Source organism: Dipodomys ordii, unplaced genomic scaffold, assembly GCF_000151885.1.
Source record: "Dipodomys ordii isolate 6190 unplaced genomic scaffold, Dord_2.0 Scaffold12, whole genome shotgun sequence".
In the NCBI taxonomy this organism is placed as follows: domain Eukaryota; kingdom Metazoa; phylum Chordata; class Mammalia; order Rodentia; family Heteromyidae; genus Dipodomys; species Dipodomys ordii.
Window position 1 is genome coordinate 6,299,197 of NW_012267228.1, and position 23,906 is coordinate 6,323,102.

Here is a 23,906-nt window from a genome sequence, read left to right on the forward strand (position 1 = left end):
CGGCAGGAATGGAAGGTTTGAGGCCCAGGCTTCAACATCCCAAAGGGAAAAATCACACTTGGCAATCAATTCACTCAACTGAGCTAAGGAGATAGCTGTGCAGATGTTTCTCTTTTTCAGGCGACAAGAGGGAAGGGGAATGAGGGAATGGACGGCCCGGGTTGTGTGACTGTCCTTACCAAGCCTGGTTCGGATGGGCTGTGCTAAGGCTCACCGGCGTGCACACACACACACACCACCAAGGCGTGATTTCCTCAAAATACATAGAAGACAAGAGCAGCGTCACATGCTGGCTATGATGCAGGACAAGTAATAATAATAATAAGGCTCAGGACATCATCAGTACTTCTTTGTGCAACAGGAGAAGAGCTGGGAAGGAAGTGTTCACCACGGCCAGGGCTTGGCCAGCCTGCTTTTCCTCACTGGCTACCGCAGAGAACTGCGGCCCCTGTCCCAGCCAGGCCCAGGCCCAGGCGGCTCTGCAGCCTAACTTTGTACAGCAGTTTCACAAACCCCACTCACAACAGACACAGGTTGACAACAGACACAAGTCCTCATGGGAGCGGAGGGGTAGCTCGGCCTCCTGGCCTCCACCAAGGAGGATGCTGGGCCCAAACTCCAAACTCCTGGGACACAGCACAGAATGAGGGAAAGTTCTCTGAGCCCTCTCCCGCTCCGCCCTTCCCTGGCGGAGAGTTCACAACCCAGAATGGAAGATCCAGCAAGAGGCACAGAGACCAGCAGTTCCTGATGGTGTGACTTGCAAAGTGGAAACAAGTCAGCTTTGCATCTGGCTCAAAGAGCCTTTTTTCTTTTTGGCAAGGGGGGCGGGGGCAGAGGGGGGCGGAGCCTGGTCCTCAACGGTACTTGGGCATCTGGTCCCACAAAACACTGAGTTTACACAACATCAAACGTTAGCCTGGGTAACCCGAGAAGCCCATTATCCAGGATGACCAGGCAACTCATCACTCACCCTCACCCTCAGCAACTCTAAGTCCAGTACCCGGAAGTGAACAGGACAGGGGGCACCCCTGCCTGTACCCCTGAGATGTGAGGATGACATGGGTGGAGGAGCGTGTGGCCAGGCACAGAGCCCTATCCCAAGAGCACGAAGAGGAAGCAATGGCTGAGCTGGCTCGAGAGTCAAGTGAGGGGCCCGGGTGAGAAGCAGGTGCTGCCACGGAAGCTACAGGCATGATGACAGACAGACAGACAGACAAGACAAAGGCCTGAGGCACTCATGTCCTTCCCCCAGATGGCCCCCAACCCCCAGTGGGTCACTCGAAGTTGCACCTCAGCTTGCCTGGAGAAAAGATGCCAATGTCCGAGATGCATGGTCATGGGTACGTGTCTCACGATTCTACCGGACTGATGAAAACATCTAATAGACAGAAATCCTCCAAGCTCTCTATTCAGTAGACAAGACACTGATGATCAACAGAACAATGCTTCTGAAAACAAGAGCAAAACAGGAAGCGCTTGATTTTTTTTTCTACCAAATTGCATAGTAAATGTTGGAAAGATAATACATTTCCTACTGAAAATCCCCTTTCTAAAAATGTGGAAGAACGGAAGGATACACCCATTTTCCAAACAGCAACACTTAAAATTTTCAAGAAGGAATAAAATTTCTCCCTGCGGATGGAAAACGCAAATGGCTTAGGTGGGGTTCTTTGTAGTTTTAAGAGGACTGAAAAGAAACCTGCAGAAATACACGAAAGCGGATGCCAGGGGCTGGTGCTCACCAAGACTGCTACCCACCCTTCAGTCAGACACCTTCCTGCCAGGTAAGTGCGCCAGGCCAGGCTCCGAGGAGACCCAGCCCCACCTCGGAGGAGCCTCAGGGCGTGTTCTAAGGTAACAGCAATGAAATGAAGCCCAGCTTCTTCCCCCTAGGTGCTTGGCTAAAAGAAGAGGATGAAAGGCAAAGGTGGACCAACTACTTCCCAAAACCTTCCTCACACCCACCCCATCCTCCTTTCATTGTTGGTCCCACTCAAGGGCAATACAAAGCCCCTGCAACCACGGCAAGACCTGTGGCAACCAATGGCCAAAACCAAAACCTGTATAAGGCACTAAGCGAGGCCTGGTGCACAGAGAAATGGCTCGAGGACATCAGAAAGTCGTCTGATCCCTTCTTTCTCCCTGATTATGCGAATTGGCACTAGACACAGGCAACAAAAACAAAACGCTAAGAAGGAAGAATCTAGAATCCTCGGCTAGGAAAAAGAGAAAGACGGACGCTGAGACAACCTAGGGTTTTGTTTTTGTTTTTCTCCCCTAGAAGGCACCTGGTTCTGGAACTAGCGGAGTTCCGCAGGTAATTTTCATGTGTGAAATGAATGCAAAACACAATCCCACAGAACTGTTGGCTAACCGCTGACAGACACCACGACATAACAGCTGAAAAGACCATTGGTCAGAATTCTACTTCCACCCATATTCACAAGCAAATGACTCTAACACTGGGCAGATGAGTTGAAGGCATAGAAGACAACTGCATGATTTTCTCCCCACGTGATCTAAAAAAAAAATCACAGCCGAACATCTAAGGAGAACCTAAGGATGCTGTAGGAGCAGAAAGGGTGCCGATTTTAGTGCAGTAAGTAGGCGTCAAGTGCCCCGGGCGTGTGGATAGGAATCTCATTTCCTATTCCCTAACAAAGAGGTAGCAATACCGCAGAATGGCCAGTAGTGGCGCAGTAGAGACTTCTGAATTCCAAACAGGAAGCTGGGCAGATGTGCTTAACAACAGAATTGTGTCAGTGTGTCAGCCAGTTTTCATGTATCTTCTCATTTCTAGTGATATTACTAAGAAAAAATAGGGCATTTATTGAACAGAAGGGAAACACTGAAGTGTGCAAGAATGAACCACATGAACCAGCTGTGGGTGATGGATCAGACAGAACTTCCACACGGTGCCGTGCAGTGCGACACCCATCCCTCCACTGCACACTGGGTGTCCCTGGGGTCAGGGTTCACTTGGTCAGGTCTGGTGGAAGATGAAGCAGGGACGAGCGGCTCATATCAAGCCAACCATCTGGTCGATCTGACGCATATAGACGCTCTTCAAGGGCAGGAAGTATCTCCTCTCATCCGGAACACGATTGCACTAGAAAGACAAGAGAGGGAAGACGTGAATAAATGAAAAAAATCTACATGACGGGGTTGGAGGCATGCCTCAGTTGATAGGGCACTAGCCAATGAGTGAAAACGGCAGGTACTGAGTTCGAGTTCTGGTCTCAGACCTAAAAAGATAACAATAATTAAAACCAGCAGGGCACCAAATGGTTCCTGCCTGTAATCCTAGCTACTCGGGAAGAAGCTGAGATTGAGGATAGTGGGTCAAAGCCAGCCCGGGAAGAAAAGTCTGTGGGATTCTTATCGCCAATTAATCACAGAAAGAGCCAGAAGTATCACTATAGCTTAAGTGGAAGAGCACTAGCCTTGAGTAAAAGGAGTTCAGGGTAGCGTTCATGCCCAGAGTTTGAGCCCCAGGACCGACCAAAAAAAATTAAAACTAAAATTAAAATAAGAATCTACATGTTGGGCTGGGAATATGGCTTAGTGATAGAACACTTGCCTAGTATGCATGAAGCCCTGGGTTCAATTCCTTAGTACCACATATAAACAGAAAAGGCCAGAAGTGGCGCTGTGGCTCAAGTGGTAGAGTGCTAGCCTTGAGCAAAAATTCAGGGACAGTGCCCAGGCCCTGAGTTCAAGCCCCAGAACTGTGATCTCTCCAGAAACGTGGTTGGATGAGCTGATCCGGGTTTATCAACCTAGGCAGAAGTGACCTTTTGAGATTCTGTGCACAGCAGGATGGCCGGCCGAGCAATGCCCTTGACCTCTCAACTTGCACTCAGTCCACAGGGTGGCAACCCTACCTAGCTCCAGACACTACTGTCCAACATCCACAGAAGAGCAAAAATCGCTCCTGAATGAGGACCGCTGCTAGGTCCAAAGTCCACGCTTTCTAGGTAGAGAGGTGGGGAGATCCAAGGAGGCTGTGAGACATCCATCGGAGATGTCCTGAACACTGCCAGAACTTCAGCAACACCTTCGCCAGGTGAGGCCTTCTTGTCCTCCACAGTCATGCTCTTGCTGTTCATTAAGGCCTGGGTCACAGCCTCAGAGGACCTGCTCATCGGGGATTCCCTCCCACTCTGGGCCACCTGTACCCAGGCTCTCCATCCCTTTAAAGGGCTGTCTCCCAATCAGGTCCTAGCTGTTAGTGACTGTGGCAGGTCAAAGGTTAATCCTGGGTCCAAATCCTGGCTCCACTGTGACTGAACCCTCAGTGCCACCGGTATTCCCCTGTAAGATGAGATCGTAGATGCCTCCCTCAGGGCTGTTGTGAGAAGTAGACAGGATTCAGAGCAGAACCAGGCACAGGGTAAACATTCCATGCGTGTTGCCAATGCTGTGACAGTTTCCCCTCCTCCTCCTCCCCTTCCCTTCCCAAGGGCACCATGTTCCCCCTATCAATCAGCCACAGCCAAGTAGAAATCTGGGGTCCGTCTATGCTCTAGCCTTCGGTGTGGCTCAGGACTCCCACTAAAGGAGAAGCACAGAGAGAGGGCCTCTACCCGGCGATGGGGTGGGACGTGCAGCAGCAGCCCTGGACAGGGAAAGCTGAGTCCTGAGAAAAGCGGTGACGGCCAAGGCACTGTGGGGCAAGACTGGAGAGCTCCACAACCCAGGGCCCACTTCCCAGCCATGGCCACCTGTCCGGCCCGACCCAGCTGCCTGGGGAAATGGAGTTCCACAGCTTCCCCGCTGCACGGCAGGCAGGATATGTAAACTGAGACGGGACTGCCGCTGCGCTTTGGGCTGCGCTTTGGGCGGTAGCCTCATCTCCAGTCACGTGACTGTGCCTCCTGCTCCTCCAGCGGGTGATTCTGCGGCCCCTTCGGGTCCACTCTCTGCTATACTCCACCTGCTCCGGCCCTCAGGAAGGTGATCTGCCGGATTACATCATCGCAACCCTGGCACCCAAGTGCCAGCAGCAGACCAGGAAGAGGAAGCAGAAAGGGCCAAGTGTTAACCTTGCTGGCTGGCTCCCTTGCTGGCTAAGTCCCAGGGCCTAGCCAGCGCTCCCCCTCCAAGACTCTGATGATGGCGCTGCTTCCTGGTCCCCATGAATACCAATGCTAGAAAAAAAAACAGAAAACAACAACTCACGTTGGAGCTGGAGTTGATGACTTTCACCTCGTGAGACCTCGGCCTGGGCACAGACTTTCCCTCATGGTCTTGCCCTCCATCTTCAGAGAAGAACTCCTTCCAGGGCAGTTCCCGAAGGTGCTTGTCCACAGATATGATGTGGCCTTCTGTGGTAAACATGTATCTCGTCCCGGACTTGTGGACTGGATTCTCCTCATCAAATAGCTGGATGGAAGAAGGGGACAAGAAAAACAGAGATATAACTGGGGCCGGGGGATCAGCCCAGTGGCAGAGCACTTGTCTAGCATGTGCTGGGCCACGGGTTGAATCCCCAAAATAGAGGTGGGGAGGGGGCAGAGGGAGGGCTGTTGTTGACCACAGAATATCTGGAGCTAGCTCATAGAGAAGTGTCCCAGATGACCAGATGGCAAAAGCAGGTGAAAGGTATGGATGAATAAATAACCCTGGCTCCTGACCCTTGGGTTGCAATATAGGATCATCTGTTTCTGTAAACGCCCAGGGCCATATCTCCAACCCCTATACCTGACCCAGACCAGATTTAGAAACCCAAGGAAGGAAGGTTACAAAAGCTCCCTGGAGGATTCCCAAACACCTCCCTAAAACCGGTCAGGTCACCTCACACACACCCACGTCCCAAACAGGAGGTGCTGGCCAGAGGGTTTTGCCTATTACCATACTCCCAGGGCATCCACCAACAGTTCTTGCATGGGACCGCAGTGGCACACAGGCCTGGCTCCTAAGAGGGACGTGGCAGGCAGGGAAGGAGGACAATGCACGCATCCTAGCCCCATCGGGGGGAGGCAGTGGGCAGAAGGCAAGTTCCTTCTGACAAATGCTGGATACAAGAATAAAGTAGCCTGACTATATCCTACCGAACAATACATATGCTACACCTTTCTACTATACATTCTGTGAGAGTTTAATATGTCAGTAAAAGACAAACAACAACTAAGCATAAAATAGGACAATCCTAGCCATACACTGCTCTGGAAGTTTGTGTTTTTTTTTAACCTATGCCTGATTTCTAGACTCTTCCGTTTTCAGACTGCAGTCACCCATGGGTCGGGCGTTCCCAGCACCTGAACAATTCGTAATCAGAAGTTCATTTGCTGTTTACTTGATAAACGACTCCACCAGGAGGATCGAACTATAAAGATAATGTCAGCAATCACATCCTTTTGTCCTGTCAGTGCTTTGTCAGCAGGGAACGTAAAACGTCCCAACAGTTCACTTTGCAGCACACGTACCAGATACAAGTATTTGCAGGTCTCACTGAGAAAGAAGCTCTCCATGCGGTCCTCTTTGGACTTGTCTATGACGTGATGCAGTGTGGCGTACCCGCATCTACGAAATAACAGCAGTGAGTCCTGCCCAGTCCTCTGGTCCATTAATGCCAGGAGCGCCAGGACTCTGGTAACGGAAGAACCAGCCACGTCTTCCAAAACCATGTCATAAATGAAGCATATGATATGGAAGGGCTATTCCTTTTCCAATCTGGATAGTTTACAAATTTATTTATTTATTTATTTTGTCAGTCATGAGGCTTGAACTCCGGGCCTGGACGCTGTTCCTCAGCTCTTCAGCTCAAGGTGAGCGCTCTACCACCTGAGCCACAGTGCCACTTCCACTTTTCTGGTGGTTCATTGGAGATAAGAGTCTCATAGACTTTCCTGCCCGGGCTGGCATTGAACTGTGATCCTGAGATCTCAGCCTCCTGAGTAGCTAGGATGACAGGTGTGAACCACCGGTGCCTGGCTAAATTTACTTTTAAAAGCGATTTGGCTGTTTCCTCATCGGGTTAGTTCCAGGCTAGAGAGGGTAGGAGGGAAGCGAAGGGTATTTGCCATAAGCATGACATCGCATCAAGGAAATGACTGGCAATAAATCTAGAAGGTTGATTTAAAACTATTAATTTCCATATCTGCAGAACTGACTTATTATCTGGGGATCATAAATTTTAGTATCTTCTAAGAAAAACATGAATTCCTGGAAGGTAAAAATCTCTAAAATGCAGGCCACAAAATTCACATATATAATATGTATGCATAGTACATATATGGACGTGTACACACAACATGCACATAAACATATTTAAAAGACAGATATAGAGTGAAATGCTAACTATGGTTATATCTCTGTAGGTGAGAACCACAAGCATAACACATTACATTTTCATGTTTTCTGTATTCCGTAAATGTTTTAGTGTACAAGTTACATAACATGGGGAAATGAACTACTCAAAAAGAATACAGTCTGCTAAAACCTTACAAAAAAAAAAAAGTGGGGGAGGGGACAAAGAAAAAAACGTAATTTCCATTGTAAGGGACAGATTCCGCCATACCAAAAGATGAATGATTGTTATAGAACATTAACGTGACTGAAAATTAACTACACAACTTGTAGGAGAGAAGAGTTGGAAGGGGAAAAAACTGGCAGAAAACAAGGGAAGAGATGACACTGATCATAAAGAAACACACTTATAACCTGACATATGTAACTGTGACCCCTCTGTACTTCACCTTTACCATAAAAATAAATTTAAATATAAAAAAAAGAAAATTAACGTGAATAATCTCTTCTACAAATTTCAAAGGCAAACTGGGATATTCACACACACACACACACACACACACACACACACACACACACACACACAACTTGAAATATGGCACAAATGGCTAGAAAAGCAAAAGGAAGGAAGGGAAACGCAGAAGACTGACTTGACTTTCGTGTATTTCTCCAGACTCTGAAGAATGTCCTTCCCGACGTGGAGGTAGAAGGGATTCTTGGTGGCCTGGAAAGAACAAGAGAGAGCGTGACCATCATCAGATACCCACCGTGACTTCAGGGACTCCACAGGAGACAAGTCACCAGCCAAGGATGGGAGGAACAGGGCGGGCCTTATTTCATTGTGATGGGTCAAAGGTTAAACGGCGATGGCGTTCTTTCTGTCACACAGGACCAAATGTATCTGTAACTGGTTTAAACTCAACTAGGGTGAGGAAATCTATTCCAGAGTAGAACAGCGCTCTGCTTTGGCTCTTCTGATGCCCACACCGTGTTACAAGTGAAATAATAATGCCCACCCCGACAGGACCACATCTGACATCAAATCCAATTTCTAGCTAGACATTTTCAGATTTGGGCACAAGGGTCTAAGACCTTGTCTCACGCCAACTGCCGCACTATGAAGAGAGGCGCAAGGGAGCAGGAGTGTGCTAGAAGACAGTTATTTAAAGGAAGCCTCCACATGTTCCTGTCTATTCGCCCCAGAAAAATCAGTCCACGGGGCGCATTCTCCTCTGTCGCAGGCTCTCAGATGCTCTGTTGGGGGTCATATTTAATTCACATCTATTGCTGACCTGCAGCAGCAAAAGCAAACAATCAGCCTAGGCATGACTTCAGAGGGAAAATCTGTAAAGCAAAAGACGGCTCTAGATCAGAAGAAAATAGCATGCATAAGAAGTTGCAAATAGGAAAGAGGTAAAAGAAACACACACACACACACACACACACACACACACACACGAGGATTAAGCTACAGAGAAGCCAGGTGGCAGCAGGCTAGCCATCCTGCACAGCTTCATGCCAGGCTGGGCTCAAAAGGGCGGAGAACAAGATCACCTTTCTTTTATGGAAGCCATGTAAAATCCACAAGGGCGTTGCTTTAGGCATAAGGACTATTAAAAGTTTCACAAGATCTTCCCCCCCCCCCGCCCCCCTTTGTTTTTCATCTAGAAGCTAGTGGCAATGACTAAGTAGTTAAGCAAAATAGTTGAATAAAGCTACACCAGTATAGTAATCCTACTCCCAGACTTTGTAAGCATCAGTGTCTTGGGCTTGCTCACTGCAGATTCCTGGCAGGCCTACTGAACTGCACTGAAGGCTAGCTTCTTGGAAAACTAAGAGCTTTGCCTCAGTTTCTTGTGAATGGGAGAGGACCCCAGTGTGTATACATGAACAGCATGTACATCTTTATCTTCAGCTGTCGGAGAAAACATTTCACAGTTAAAGAACATTCCCTCTGGCAGTAAAGTAATTGCATAAAATATGAACACTATATATATATTTTTAATATTAAACAAAAATAGGCATTCAGATGAATCCCAGATGCCTTCGACTACAAACAAGAAACAATATTTTTTTGTCTGAACAGCTATCATATAGATCAGGGTTCCATAACACATTGGTACAGAACTGCATCTCAAAAAGGGCTCTTGGGTCAAAAAGACTTGGAATGCAATGAGAATGAAATCTTCCTAAGTATTTAAAATGTGGTGAATCTTAGAGTAGGACAGGATTCTTTGCAAAATGTGACATTGAAAACATTTGGCTTGCCAGGCACTGGTAGCTCACGCCTATAATCCTAGCTATTAAGAAGGCTGAGATCTGAGGAACATGGTTCAAAGCCAGCCTGGGCAGGAAAGTCTGTGAGACTCTTATCTCCAATTAGCCACAAAAAGCCAGAAGTGGAGTTGTGGTTTAAGTGATAAGAGCATTTTCCTTGAGCACAGGTCAGGGACAGCATGCAGACCCAGAGTTTGAGCCCCAGGACTGGCATAACAAAAAACAAAAAAATCGGCCACAGATGCTTTCTCTGTCCTGTGGAACCATGAATAAAACCACGTCTGCAGATAGGAGGCCAGTCTCTCGGATCACCATGAGACAATATACTAATGTTTCCTGAACTCTAGTACCTGGTAGAGGAGATACGTGGATTCCACTAACTCCGGTCGCAGAGGGTAGAAGAGAACGTCGGGGGCCTGCAGCTGCCAGTTATACCGCTCAGGGAGGGCCCCGTACCGTTTCCATATGGCATAATAAAAGGCATGGAGGCAGATGGCATCTTCCACATCTCCTATCAGAACCTGAGGCAAGGACACAGGGCATCATGAGGCCTCGTCATTGGTTTCAGAGTAATGAGAAATCACACAATGATCTTGGGCCCACCTCTCCTCTCATTCCCATCCAATCCACACACTAACCTACACATACAGCCAGAGATAAAACCAATCCCAAAGCGGACCACTCAGACACACAGATGTGTCCGCCCTCTGTATCTGCCCACCATGTCCACACTGCTGTGACCTACACAGAAACAGTCCTCAACGGACATGAATTATACAAATGCCTGACGCAGATCATTCTCAGGCATGCTTTGGTACTTATTTAGTGGTGCCCTGTCCAATACTCTAAGGACTGACTTCATAAGCAGGCTGATCAGAAGCTAAAGAAAAAGGTGGGTGGGGTAAGGTGGGACATTCCTTTCCAGTGATAGCTTGTTCTGAGCAGAGCACAATACCTGTAGTCCAGGGAAGAAGGCCTGCAGGGAGTCAATCCAGGTGTTCATAAGCTGCCCGCTGAACATGTTCACGTTGACGTAGAGCGGGGGGTCTCCTTCTCCTTCGTTACAGGCTTCCCGTCTACGAGGGCAAGCAGCGTATGTGCAACTCACCAACACACTCATTTAAAAAGGAAAAACTAATCAACTAACTTCTTTCCTAATGCCTTCTTTCAACTGCGAAGACTGCCTCAAGACGCACAAAATAAGAATTCTGTACTCAATTCTTCTAACATATTCAGATTTCGTTGCATTCTTCAGAAAGCACTTGAACAATCAAGTGCAAGAAGACTGCAGTGGCCAGACATTGGAAGTTCACTGGAATCCAGCTCCTCAGGAGGCCGACATGCACAGAACCACCATGAGACGCCAATCCAGACAAAGAGGTCCATGGGATTCCAGCAAAATGCTGTGACTCCAGTAGTAGAGTGCACAAGAAAGCAAAGGAGTGCGAGTCCCTGAATTCAACACCCTCAACAAACAACAACAAAAAGAAAACCCTGGCATGTGACAGTTCATACAGAGTATGGGCCTACCTTGGATCTGACCTGAGTGTGGAAAGCTAGTTCCTTCTACACAAAGTCTGTTCCCTGGCTTGGAGGTCCACAGGGCTCATTACCCAAACTAGTTTGGATCTCTGAAAAACAAAATGATTCACCTCTTGCTGAACACTCACTCGCCTACGTTAAGTATAGCACTCACACAAGTGGCTCCCATAATGACTACTGGAGAAATGGGTCCACAACAATCTTGTGAAGCAGGACACTCGGCAGCTGTTACAGCAACAACCATGAGCTACATGGACACCTGAGAAACACCTGAGGGAGGAGGCGTGGCTGTAGGGCAGAAGCCATGGTAGCTTCAAGTGGCTCTGGACGGCTCACGCATGCTCTTTCCGCTGATGTCTAAGAGGGGCCAACGATGTGTTTTAAACAAATTCAGAGGGGCACAAACAGAACCGTCCTCGTTTGCCAAATATAAACACCAAGCCAAGAAGAAAACTAACTCAAAAATGGTCCTGTCACATACAACTCTACCCGCAGCTAAGTCTGCAGTTAAGAACAGGAGTGTTTTCTCCTCTCTGGTATCCGATCTCTAATGTGGTTGGATTACCTCTACCTGCTGGTAGGTACATGCCTGTATATCGTGACTTATCCAGTGACCAATAGTTTGGTGAAAGGTTGGCACAGCCTTCACAGACTAAGTCTACAAATTACCATTTCCTCTGTCCAGCTGCCATGGGTTACCTCTCCACAGACAAAGATACACACAGCCCCAGCCTCCACGGTGAGCCTGGAGGGGTCGGTTGGTGTCTCAAGCCCTGACATGGCTACAGCACTGGCCAATTGCTTGATGGCAGCCTTTGTGCAAGAGTCTGAACCAGCCGGGCACCAGTGGCTCACGCCTGTAATCCTAGCTACTCACGAGGCTGACATCTGAGGATCATGGTCCAAAGCCAACCCCGGCAAGAAAGTCTGTGAGACTCTTATTGCCACTACCTTGAGCTGAAGAGCTCAAGGACAGCGCCCAGGCTCAGAGTTCAAACCCCACCACCAACAATAACAACAACAACAAAAAAGAGTCTGAACCAGAACGTCAGCTCAGTTGCTCTCAGATTCATGGCCCCCCAGAACCATACTGGGCGGTGTTCTTGTTTCTATTATTATTTTTTAAAGCCATTGGCTTTGGTAGTTAAGGGCACCTAGTACAGGGTCTCAGGCCCAGATGACTGACAAATAGCTAACAGAGATGGGAAGGGGAAGGCAAAGACAGACCCCGACCACCCTGGGAGCATTTGGGAACACCCACTACTTGCAAACATACCCTCTTCTCAAGTAGTTCTGAATGCTCTGATATGCAGCATTAAACATTTCCAGGTCTTCTTTTTCTCCAAAGAGGATGTAAGACTTCAACAGGTATTCGTAGAAGGAGTCCAACCCAGCACCCAAGCCACTCTGCTTCCCAACCCAGTGGCCTGTCTGGATGTTCACAACGTTGCCTGTGGAGACAAACGGTACACTTCAGATGCTGGGTATCATGAGGGGGAGAGGGTGAGGCCCCCAGGTTCAACCCCACTGCTCCTCAGTGCCTTTATTCTTGGTAGGTACCAGGCATGAATGCTCCGTCTTAAATTGTATTCAGTCCTATCAGTGACTCGGAATGCTTAGGGATCTTTTTATCATACATGGACATACACACATGAATATACACACACACGAGAGGTAGGCAGATAATGGGTACACAGATGAGAGAGAGGGGATAGGGAGGGAGGGAGAGGGAGATGAAAGGGACACGATGGAAGGATAGACAGATGATGGGCAGGTAAGCATGGGACAATAATGCAAAAGAAAAATAAGTCTGTCATTTTTCTTTCCCAGTGTGACAACACATTTCAAAGCCTAGAAGAGTATCCATAGCCTTTCACCCAGTACGCCCAATCCTGCGTATTTGTCCTGGTAAAAAAACAAAAACAACCTTTTTAAAAAGAAGGTCAAGTGGGGTGGCACACCTGTACGCCAGCAAGTTCCAGGCCAGCCCGGCGACCGAGCAAGAACCGCTCACAAAACACAACAAAACGCCCTGTGGTGTTTATCAGACCACAAAATAGAAAAGCAGGGGAGGGAAAAGGAGGAGAGAAAAAATCATCTAAGTGTCCAACACCAGAAAGAGTTAAGACAATTATGTAGCTCTCAGAAATGGGAACTATGACCAAGTTTCAGTCTGAAACAATGGCATGATTTGCCAAATGTAAGACACGATACCATTAACATACTATTGAAAATATACACAAGCTCCACACAGAAGGTTAAAAAAGGCCTTTGAAAAGCTAGAATCTGACAGTCAACCACTGGCATTTTAAATGACACTATTTGGGGGTTTTGTTTGTTTGCTTTTGCTTATGTACCTAGGCTAGCCTTAAACACAATCCTCTTGCCTCTGCCTCCAAAAATAAAATTATAGGTGTGTGTTTTTCTCTGTGTATGTGTGAATGTACTAGTACTGGGCCTTGAACTCAGTACTTCTTGCTCTCACTCAGCTCTTCCTGCTTACAGCTAGTATTCCACACCTCTCCACTGGTAAGAGTCTCTAAGGTTTGTCTGCCCAGGCTGGCTCCAAACCTCACTTCTGAAATCTCAGCCTCTTGAGTAGCTAGGATTATAACAGACGTAAACCACTAGTATCTAACTGTATAAAAGTCTTAAAACATTAAGAGAAAATAAAAATATACCACTTCAAAAATCTTTTTTAACAACCTACTGTTGTTAAACCAAAATTACTTCCCAATGCCAAAATGAAGTTTGATCCCAAATAAGACAGTTATATGAGGTGAAAAACCATTTTAAGCCAGGCACTATAGTGCATGCCTATAATCCCAGCACTCAAGCGGCTGAGGCCGGAAGAATCCAAGTTCAGGGCAATCTAGACTACATAGCAAGATACCATCTCAAACACACACACATAGACACACACACACAACAATTTAAACAATATTCTGAGTTAGCAAAACACAGACACCTACTAAAGATGAAGGATGGTTATTATTCATGATACTATAATAATGATTGAAAATCTCTATGATAAGCTTTTTTTTTTTGGTCATTCTTGGGACTTGAACTCTGGGCCTGGGTTGCTGTTCCTCAGCTCTTCAGCTCAAGGTTGGCACTCTACCACTTGAGCCACAGTGCCACTTCCAACTTTCTGGTGGTTAATTAGAGATAAGAGTCTCATGGACTTTCCTACCCGGGCTGGCTTTGAACCATGATCCTCAGATCTCAGCCTCCTGAGTAGCTAGGATTACAGATGTGAGCCATCATACCCAGCTCCATGATAATTTTTAATTATCTTTTTTTTTCTTTTTGTGCCAATACTGGGACTTGAACTCAGGACCTGGGCACTGTCCCTGAGCTTTTTCACTTAAAAACTAACGCTCTACCACTTGGGCAACACTTACACTTCTGGCTTTTTTTTGCTAGTTAATTGGTGCTAAGAATCTCAGACTTTCCTACCTGGGCTTCCTGAGTAGCTGAGATTACAGGTGCGAGCCACCGGTGCTCAGCAGTTTGAAATATCTCGACTACACACCGTCACACCACGATAGGTTTAGGCTAGGCTTTCCATCGGCTAGCCCTCACCTAGATTTCTTTTTTTTTCTTTAAGGCAAAGGCAGCTCCACTGGGAAATAAGCTACGTTTAAAATCTTAAACTGGAACAGTCACGTCTGCCCCGCCGGCACTTCCTTTAGCATTTCCATTACCAATCGTTTTCAGTATGCCAAGGGACCCAACTGCTAAGGGATCTCCACCAAACAACCAAAGTATTTTGTTTCCACCAAACCCCACAGCTTCAGCCTAAGCAAAGGGTCACCCAAAGGTACGGGGTCTGGCTCTGAGAGCTGCCGGTGCCGGGGGACCCAAGGGCAGGAGGAGCCGCGCCGCACCTAGTAGTCCCGTATCATTGCTCCGGAGGTTCCAGAGGGCTTTCACCGCTCGTCTGGCAACCCACTCAAATGTGGAATCTCCTAGCAGCCGGCTCAGGATCCCAAACTCCACCAGGAGGGAGCCAGCTCCGGCCGTGCACGTCTCATTACGGCTGTCGGGAGGAACACCTGTCTTTAGATTCACCTGGGGACAGGAAGAGCCAAAGGTTATGTGGCAGCCGGGGGGAGATCACCAGCACTGTGATCATCTAGCACTCAGGAAGCTGCAACGGCAGGATCAGAAGTTCAAGGCTAACCTGGGCTCAGGTTGGGCTCTTAGAAGAGATCCTGACTCTAAAGAACAAAAAGCTATGATAGCAAAGCTCATGAACGCACAGGGCCTGGAAGTCAATCACAGAGAGGGCGCTGAGCTAATGGATCAAGCTGACGCCTGCCATGCTGCACCCAAGAGGAACGCAAACAAGACAAGAGGAGCGCTGCAGCTGGGGCTGGAAGAGTGGTTCAAGAGGCAGAGCACCTCCCTGGCTAGTGCAAAGACCTGGGTTCAAACCCCCTGGTGTCCCAAAGAGCCAGTGTTGGGGGACGGATGAGATCACTCTTCCCTAAAGCTTCCCTTCCTGGCATGTGTGCTCTGGAATTGCACAACCATGTGAGCCAGGGAACACTAGAGTCACACAATCACAGCTGAGCCTCAAGCCAGACACCAGGAACCCACTCCCGCTCAGCAAGTCTGACTGGGCCAGGAGGGAGCCGGCCTGAGCCGGGCAGCTTCACCACTGAGGCTCGGAGGGCTGCCAGTTCACACCCCCCACACGCCCCACACCCCTCACCCCCCACACTCCCACCCCTGATACCTAAAAGACTGACTCAACCCCCAGCAGCATTAAGGCTTGGCAAGTCAAATGCCATTGATACAGTCTTCTTCCAGACCTTGTAGTTTAATCAGCCTCTAACTTGCTGGTCTATGAGAGCTTTATCCCAAACATCCATGGGAAGCCTTCAAAGAAAGGCCAAGCTCCGGCAGTACACACGTGAAGGTCCTGGGGAAACTCGTCCATGTCAGAATGAAGAAAAATAACCACACTATTTGGTAGCAGGGGGCAGAAACGTCAGTGTTAGAGGACTCAGGAATATTGAACCGGGGAGGGGAGGGGAGGGGAGGGAGGGGAGGGGAGGGGACAGCCATAGTGCTCAGTAAACGTGGAATGAAGACTCCACATTATTCACATATATTTAGGACCGAATTCTCTCCAAGCAAACTGCTTTCCTCTTCTACCTCAGCCCATTCCTTTCTAGCAGTCAAAGAACTTGAATTCAGATCTCCTGGCATAATTAATATATCCTTTCAAGAAAATGAATGGCAGACCGCTGTGGGGGATAGGAGGGGGAGGGGGAATGCGTGAAAGTGGATGAAGTATGCAAAGTTTACAGCAAAGCCAGCTGAAGTCATTTCAAGACGGGGGGGGGTGCGGTTTGATGGGGGTACATCATATGGAAAGATCACAATGAAGACCCCCCCACACTTGTACAGTTAACATCACTGAAAACAATCTATTAAAAGAGAGCAAGTTAACAGGAGAAACCTACCCGTGGGTAGGGGATGCCGGTCTTGGTGTTTTCAAAGGCCGGGAGGAGCCGCACCGCCAGGTCGTGGGCCAGATGCAACAACTCATTATCATAATCTTTAATGGTCATGTCGCCAAAGGGCTGCTTGGAGTCAGTTATTATTCTGTGGGCAGAGAGGAGGCTTCCCAGAACCCTAGTGGCAGGGGGAACAGAACGAGATCAAATTAAATCACGCTGCTTTTGAGCAGATACGATCCATCGAGAACAGGAAGAGCAGCCTCTGGTTCTTTGGGGACCCCAGGCTGCAGGAAAATGGACTCCTGAAGTCATTTAGTCATTTCCTGCTCTAGTAAGTGGCGGCTGCTTAGTTCACCTCACTATTGAAATAACCACACCTCTGCAGTCACCGAGAACAAAACCCTCCTGGATTTCTCTGCCACCCGGCTCAGGGCAAGGGTGAAGAAGGCTGGCAAGTGAGGAGAAAATGGCCTAGTCAGAGAGAACAAACTCCAGCATAGATCTGCTCCTGCAGACACCCAGGGCCCATTACAATCATCTGAACTACAGTATTATTATCCTGTATTTTTCAAAACAAACCATTTCATAACTTTTTTTTTTTTTGGTCAGTCATGGGGCTTGAACTCTGGGCCTGGGCACTGCTGTCCCTCAGCTCTTCAGCTCAAGGTGAGCACTCTACCGCTTGAGCCACAGCGCCACTTCCAGTTTTCTAGTGGTTTATTGGAGATAAGAGTCTCACAGACTTTCCTGCCCAGACTTTGAACCTCAATCCTCAGCCTCCTGAGTAACCAGGATTAGAGGTGTGAGCCACCGGCTCCTGGCACTTCCTCCCCCCCCCCTCCCCCTTAGGTCCTAGGGCTTTAACTCAGGGAGTAGGTGCTGTCCCTGAGTTTTTATGCTCAAAGCTAGAGCTCTACCACTTACTTGAGCCACAGCTCTAATTCCAATTTGAATGTGTGTATGTGGTTAACCGGTGATAGGAGTCTCCCGGACCTTCCTGCAGGGGCTAGCTTTGAACCATGATCCTCATATCTCTGCCTCCTGAGTGGCTAGGATTACAGAAGTGAGCTATTGACTTCAGGCCATAACTTTTTAAAATAAATATCGCATCTAGAAACTGGAATGTCATGCAGTAATGCAATTTTCCAAAAAAAAAATTAGGAAAACAGCCATAATATATCAAACTAAAGAAAGCAAGATACAAAAGGAGGTAGACAGCATGATTCTAAAACATGTAACAAAAAGAGATTAGAGAGAAAGATATAAAAAGGAAATACAAGAAAATACCAAACTGGTTTTTCTGTGACTGGAGAGACCAGCAACCCTCCTGTTCTTCAGAAATATGTACACAGGAAAGAAAAGACCAGACATAAAAATCATGAATGGCTGGGATGTGGCTCAGTGGCAAAGCATTTGCCCAGCATGTATGATGTCCTGGCTTCGATCCCCAGTACCAAAACATAAGGAAGGGAGGGAGGGAGGAAGGGAGGGAGGGAGGAAGGCAGGCAGGCAGGCAGGCAAAAAATAAATAAAATAAGAAGAAGCAACAATGAAACTGTGAACTAGCTGGACACCAATCTTATACTTCCATTAAAACACGGCAGCTCACGGCTACAATCCTAACAACTCAGGTAAATATTGAGAGGATTGTAGCTTCTGCCATTAAAAAAAAATTACAAGGCTGAGAGCCCTGGTGGCTCACACCTGTAATCCTAAACTACTGAGGAAGTTGAAATCTGAGGATCAAAGTTCAAAGTCAGTGCCAGCAGGTAAGAGTGTGAAATTCTTAGCTCCAATTAACCCCCTAAAGATGGGAAGTGGGCTTTTGGTTCAAAGTGGTAGAGCACTAGCCTCGAGCAAAAATGCTCTAGGATAGCACCCAGGCCTTGAGTTCAAGCCCAAAGATGGACAAAAAACAAAAATATTTACAAGACTTCATCTTACACAATAAAAAGCTGAGTGTGGTAGTGCATACCGCCTGCTACTCAGGAAGTATAAACACAAGGATCATGGTCCATACAGACAGGGAAATAAACACATGACCTTATCTAAAAGAAAACCAACTGAGGCACAATGGGTTGGAGGTGTAGATCAAATGGTAGAGAGGTCCTGCACAGCAAGCAAAAGGACTTCGTTCAAACCTCAGGATCATTTAAAACAAACATACAAACAAAAACCAAACCCCAAAAGGTAAATGTATCTTTCTGAGCAGTTCAAAAGGTGATGACTTTAGCACATCACTTAAAGGCTAGTTTTTATAAGTACTAAAATGGAGATGAAAACTGAAAACTACGCCCTGCCCCCATCAGGTCAGCATGGACTCTCCACGGACTCGGGGCCTGGAAAAGCCACGCAGGCATGCGCCGCTCTCATGCCCAGGCTTTACCTTATCGTGGCCTCAAACACCTGGACAGTGGAATCTTTGTCAAACGAGACGGTGTTGATCACTAACTTGACTGCTCGCCGGAACTCCGATGCATTTCCCATTATCTTTAAGAAAGGGAGACAGAAACAGTATTACAGCATAAAAAGAGAAACTGAGGCAGCAACCAGGCCACAGAATCTAACCGTGGTGTTCTCACTGTGGGAGCAAAAGCACAAAACGTTACTTGTCACACAGCAGATTCCCAGAGAGACAACAAAGCCCATTTCCTGCACCTCGGGAATCCCATCTCCAAATGACAACACTGTACACGTTTCCACAGAGACTCCTTCCTTCCCTCCCTCCCCCTCCAGCTTCATTATGAGCTTCCTCCATGCACAAGCCTCCTGCAACAAGAAAAAAATGAACAGGAAAGCTAACGAAACAAAAATAGGACTTTCCCTCTGCTCCTCAAATAAATCTATAGCCTGGGTGATTGGCTCTCAGGAGATGAACACATCTGGAAAATGACTGATTGCTGGCATTCAGGGGTTTATAAACACTTTGAGAAGTAACACCTATACCTTTGGAACATAGTTTAAAAAAAAAATTAGTGGCATTTTAAAACAAACCAGCCAGGCCTCAGTGGCTCACACCCATAATCTTAGCTACTCAGTAGGCTGGGATCTGAGGATCATGGTTGGAAGCCATCCAGGACAGAAAAAGTCCGTAAGACTCTTATCTTCCAGTTAAACACCCAAAAAGCCAGACGTGGAGCTGTGAATGAAGTGGTAGAGCACTAGCTTGGAGCAAAACAGCTCAGGGACAGCACCCAGGCTTTGAGTTCAAGCCTCAAGACAGGCACAAAAAAAGAAACGAAACAATTACCTGTACAAACAATGTAAAGAGCAGACCAGAATTATGATTCCTGTTTGAGGTGTATAGAAATGATGTCTCTCCTAAAAGTAGCAACTGGGCATGAAATCTTTACCAGGTAGATAGAGACTAATAATCTAAATGAAAATCAATTAATAATACTGCAAATTTTATTTCATCAGACACTACTACCTCTTCCAAACACACCTTATTTTCTAACTGTACTGGTCTACTACATCTTTTCATTTCCTTATCTTTATTTGCTACAACATACAGAGCAAGTTCAGATGCTTCTCTCTGACTTTCAGTTCTTTCTTCTTCCTTTAAAGGATGACACAGTCACACTAACACTGCAAGCTGTACGCAGGAGTCAGGAGACTGTTTCCCTGTGGGGTCCCAGACCACATACGTTAATGCCTATTTAAAATGCCAGCCAAAAAAAATGAGGTAGAAAAACCTCAACAGAAGAAACACTTGAAAAATAAGCCTGAGGTGCCAGCACATTAAAGGCCAGAGACTGTACAGTGAAAACCACAGAAAAGGGTCTGTTTCCTTCTAGATCTTCTCCAGAAAACAGTAGCTGCGCAGCTGCAGAGCCCTCTACCACTCTTAATTATATCCTGTGCAAGTTACCAGCGGTCAGAGAGCTGCTGAACTCCAGCAAGTGTCTGCACAATGAGTCAGTGCTCGCGGTGGAGAAAACGCCACCCAACAATGACCTGGGAGACAGCGAGGGAAGCAGTATCCTTGCCCAACAAGCAATGTGTTCGTTACCTGACTTATGTAACAGTAACCCCTCTGTACATTACCTTTCTAGTAACAATAAAAATGCATTGTTTAATGCTGGTGTGTAACCTGGCTCTTGAGCAGACACAGAATGTCTGCAGGTTTTAGGACACCGAATTCTTCATCCTGGCAACACCCCCCCCCCTTGGAATTTGCCACGGAAAACGGCGGATTGGTAGAAACTGATGTGAACATCTACCTGCAGTCCTAGGATGCGCCCTGACCCAGGTGCGGGGAGAGTCTATCAGATGCCTCTTGGAGGCATAGTGGAGAATTGAAAATGAACTCGGAGAAGTGAGCTTCCCTTATGCTCCCCGTAAGTCTTAGGAAACCTCTCTGACAACAACACTTGTAAGGTGAGTCAGCTTCTGGTACCTTCCACAAGTCAAGTCTAATTAGGCTGCTTTACTTGTCCAGGCACAAGGTGTCAGTCAGGGAGGGGTGACCTGAGGGAGCAGCAATCACCCCTGAGGGAAATGCTGGGAAACCACCCTGTTTGCTACTGCAGCCTGGCAGAAGGTCCCAGCAGACCAGAGGCCTGGCCCTGTGTCTACTACTCGCGAAGATGCAGAGCGAGCTGTCTAGGTCTTTCTACGTTACGTTTACCACTCCAAAATACTACACAGCCGTCATCAAACTTAGCTGACATGGCCCAGTACTAACTCCTAATCCGTTCAAATGCTTCTAAAGAAGAAACTAGGTAAGTTACCAAATACGGGATTTGAACTAGACATCAACCGGAATTTTCTACTGGTAAAGGCCCACTGCACAAGGAAAGAGAAAAGAGGGGTTGCAAAACTACGCTCACTAAGGAGATGTGAAACCAGCGTAAACTGGATGGTCCCCGGGAAACTACAGTCTGGTACAGAAGCATGCGAGCACAGTCTGATAATGCGCCCACACGGCCGAACTGCCTGCACTGTGCTTCTGCCTATCTGCTCAAAGAGCTCCAGCTTTGGAGTCACAGAGGGACACCCAGGTTGGTAGCTCACGTCGGCACAGAGAGGGCTGCACATCTAGGCTCCTGGGGAACCAACAGCTGGATGGTAAATCAGGTACTCACGGACCATAAGGTTTTCTTTTTCTCCCGCAATACCAACCAGACCACCTGTAAATACTAACGGAACTCTGCCTTTCTTTCGGGCATAATACCACAGAAGACTGAGAGGAAAACAGGTGTCCCAAAACCAATCGTAATTTTTATCCTTTTCTTTAAATTTAATTAACTAGTTTTAAATTAAATTATTTTGAGCTTGAACTCAGGCCTGGGTGCTGTCCCTTACTTAGCTCAAGGCTGGTGCTCTACCACTCTAGCTTTTTACTGATTCCAACAGGCAATCTTCAAATCTCAACCTCCTGAGCAGTATCTAGGATTACAGGCACGAGCTACCAGTGCTTGGCTATTTTTCCATTTTAAAAGAGAATAATATTTCCCCTCATTTAACTACCAATGCTTATCTTGCTGTTCTGATAAAAGTTACAAAATACGGTAAGTCATAAAAGCTTTTTAAACACCAGGTTTCCTGGAATTTGCATGCCTGGGGGGAAATGAAGTAATAAAATCCAAAATGCCTAATGTTAATAACCATCCTCACTTAAAAGGAAAAAGCAGGGCACTTACTGCGAGAGTATCCAAAGCGTCCACAAGGGTCAAAGAGTAGTTCCCTAGCACATCATTGATGTTCAGATTGGAGCTGAAAAAGAAGCACAATTACAATTCAACAAAGGACTTTATTTTGAAAGAGAAATAAAGATTACAACACTGCCTGGGCCCCGTGGTTCTGTCTCCAATCCCAGCACTCTCAAAGGCTGGGGCCTTCTGGAGTTCAAAGCCAGCCTTGCCTACGATGCACGTTTGAGACCAGCCTAGTACAGTAACCCCCCCAAAAAAAAAAAAACCTAAACACTCATCAAACACGAAAATTGTATGCCAGGCACTGGTGGCTCACACCTGTAATCCTAGCTACTCAGGAGGCTAAGATCTGAGGCTCACAGTTCAAAGCCAGCTCCAGGCAGAAAAGTCTGTGAGATTCTTATCTCCAATGAACCACCCTGTGGCCCAAAGTGGTAGAGAGCTCTAGTAACTCTTATTGACTCAGAAACTGGCTGTGACTTTTATCCGTACGGTGAAGATCTGTCTCAGGAGCCACAAGTCACAAAGACATTTGCAGAATACCAGTGTGCAAAGACTAGACACCAATCACCTGCCCTTTCTCTGCGTTAGTTTATTGCCATCAGTGCTCTCTTGCACCCTGTCTAGCTTCACAAGTCTCTTAATATCACAGTCGCTAACAATTGAAGGACAAAATCACCCCCTCCGGACCATGACACATAGGAAGAAGTAAACACCTCCAGTCTGCCACCAATGCCTCATCTGGCCTTCAGTGGAAGGGGTCAATGGACTTCTCAACACCTTTTTTTTTTTTTCTTTTTTAACCAACAGCTCATCTTCATTACCCCCAGTAATTCTGCATGGAGATCTTATAACCGGAACCAGCGCAGGAGCGAGGCCCTTGGCCCCTCCTTAACACGCACGCACGCACATGCACACACGCACACGCACGCACGCACGCACGCGCGCACACACACACGCTTGCTACTCTCTCCCAACACACACACACACGCACACACACACACACACACACACGCTTGCTACTCTCTCCCAACACCGACTGTCCATTCTGAAGCACTCTCCAGACAACAACTCCAGGGCTAAAGCATAACACCGAGACAGAGTAGTTGTTTCGCATAGGCCAGCCCGAGCATTAGTAGAAACAAAACATGGGGCTGGGAAGGTGGCTCAGTGGTAGAGTGCCTCTCATGCACGAGGCCCTGGGTTCGATTCCTCAGCACCACATAAGCAGAAAAAGCCAGAAGTGGCGCGGTGGCTCCAGTGGTATAGCACTAGCCTTGAGCTGAAGAGCTGAGGGACAGTGCCCAGGCCCAGAGTTCAGGCCCCATGACTGGCAAAAAAAAAAAAAAAGAAAGAAAAGAAACAAAACAGCCAGCACTGGTAGCTCACACCTATAATCCTACCTACCAAGCAGGCTCCAATCTGAGAATCTCAGTTGAAAGCCAGCTGGGGTAAGAAAGACCATGAGATTCTTATTTCCAATAAAGCTGGGCACTGGTGGCTCCCATCTATAATCCTAACTACTCAGGAGGCTGAGATCTGAGGCTCATGGTTCAATGCCCAGGCAGGAAAGTCCGTGAGTAAAACTCTCCATTTCCAATAAATTACTCAGAAAAGGCTGGAAGTAGTGCTGTAGCTCCGGTGGTAGAGCACTAGCCTTGCGCAGAAGCTCAGGGATAGCACCCAGACCCTGAGTGCAAGC

General features: G+C 47.3%; 1 protein-coding gene across 1 annotated transcript in view; it reads right to left on the reverse strand.

The window, feature by feature from the left end:
- Positions 1-1,484: 1,484 nt before the first annotated feature.
- Positions 1,485-23,906, reverse strand: part of Edem1 (ER degradation enhancer, mannosidase alpha-like 1) — a 28,341-nt gene continuing 5,919 nt past the window's right edge. The window contains exons 2-12 of the mRNA XM_013010481.1: positions 22,193-22,265; positions 18,934-19,037; positions 16,551-16,722; positions 14,964-15,147; positions 12,350-12,524; positions 10,487-10,607; positions 9,882-10,052; positions 7,905-7,978; positions 6,432-6,528; positions 5,185-5,388; positions 1,485-3,112 (exon numbers count right to left, since the gene is read on the reverse strand). Of these exons, the coding sequence (XP_012865935.1) occupies positions 3,023-3,112; positions 5,185-5,388; positions 6,432-6,528; positions 7,905-7,978; positions 9,882-10,052; positions 10,487-10,607; positions 12,350-12,524; positions 14,964-15,147; positions 16,551-16,722; positions 18,934-19,037; positions 22,193-22,265 (1,465 nt within the window). The 3' untranslated portion in view covers positions 1,485-3,022. The remainder of the gene's footprint in view (positions 3,113-5,184; positions 5,389-6,431; positions 6,529-7,904; positions 7,979-9,881; positions 10,053-10,486; positions 10,608-12,349; positions 12,525-14,963; positions 15,148-16,550; positions 16,723-18,933; positions 19,038-22,192; positions 22,266-23,906) is intronic.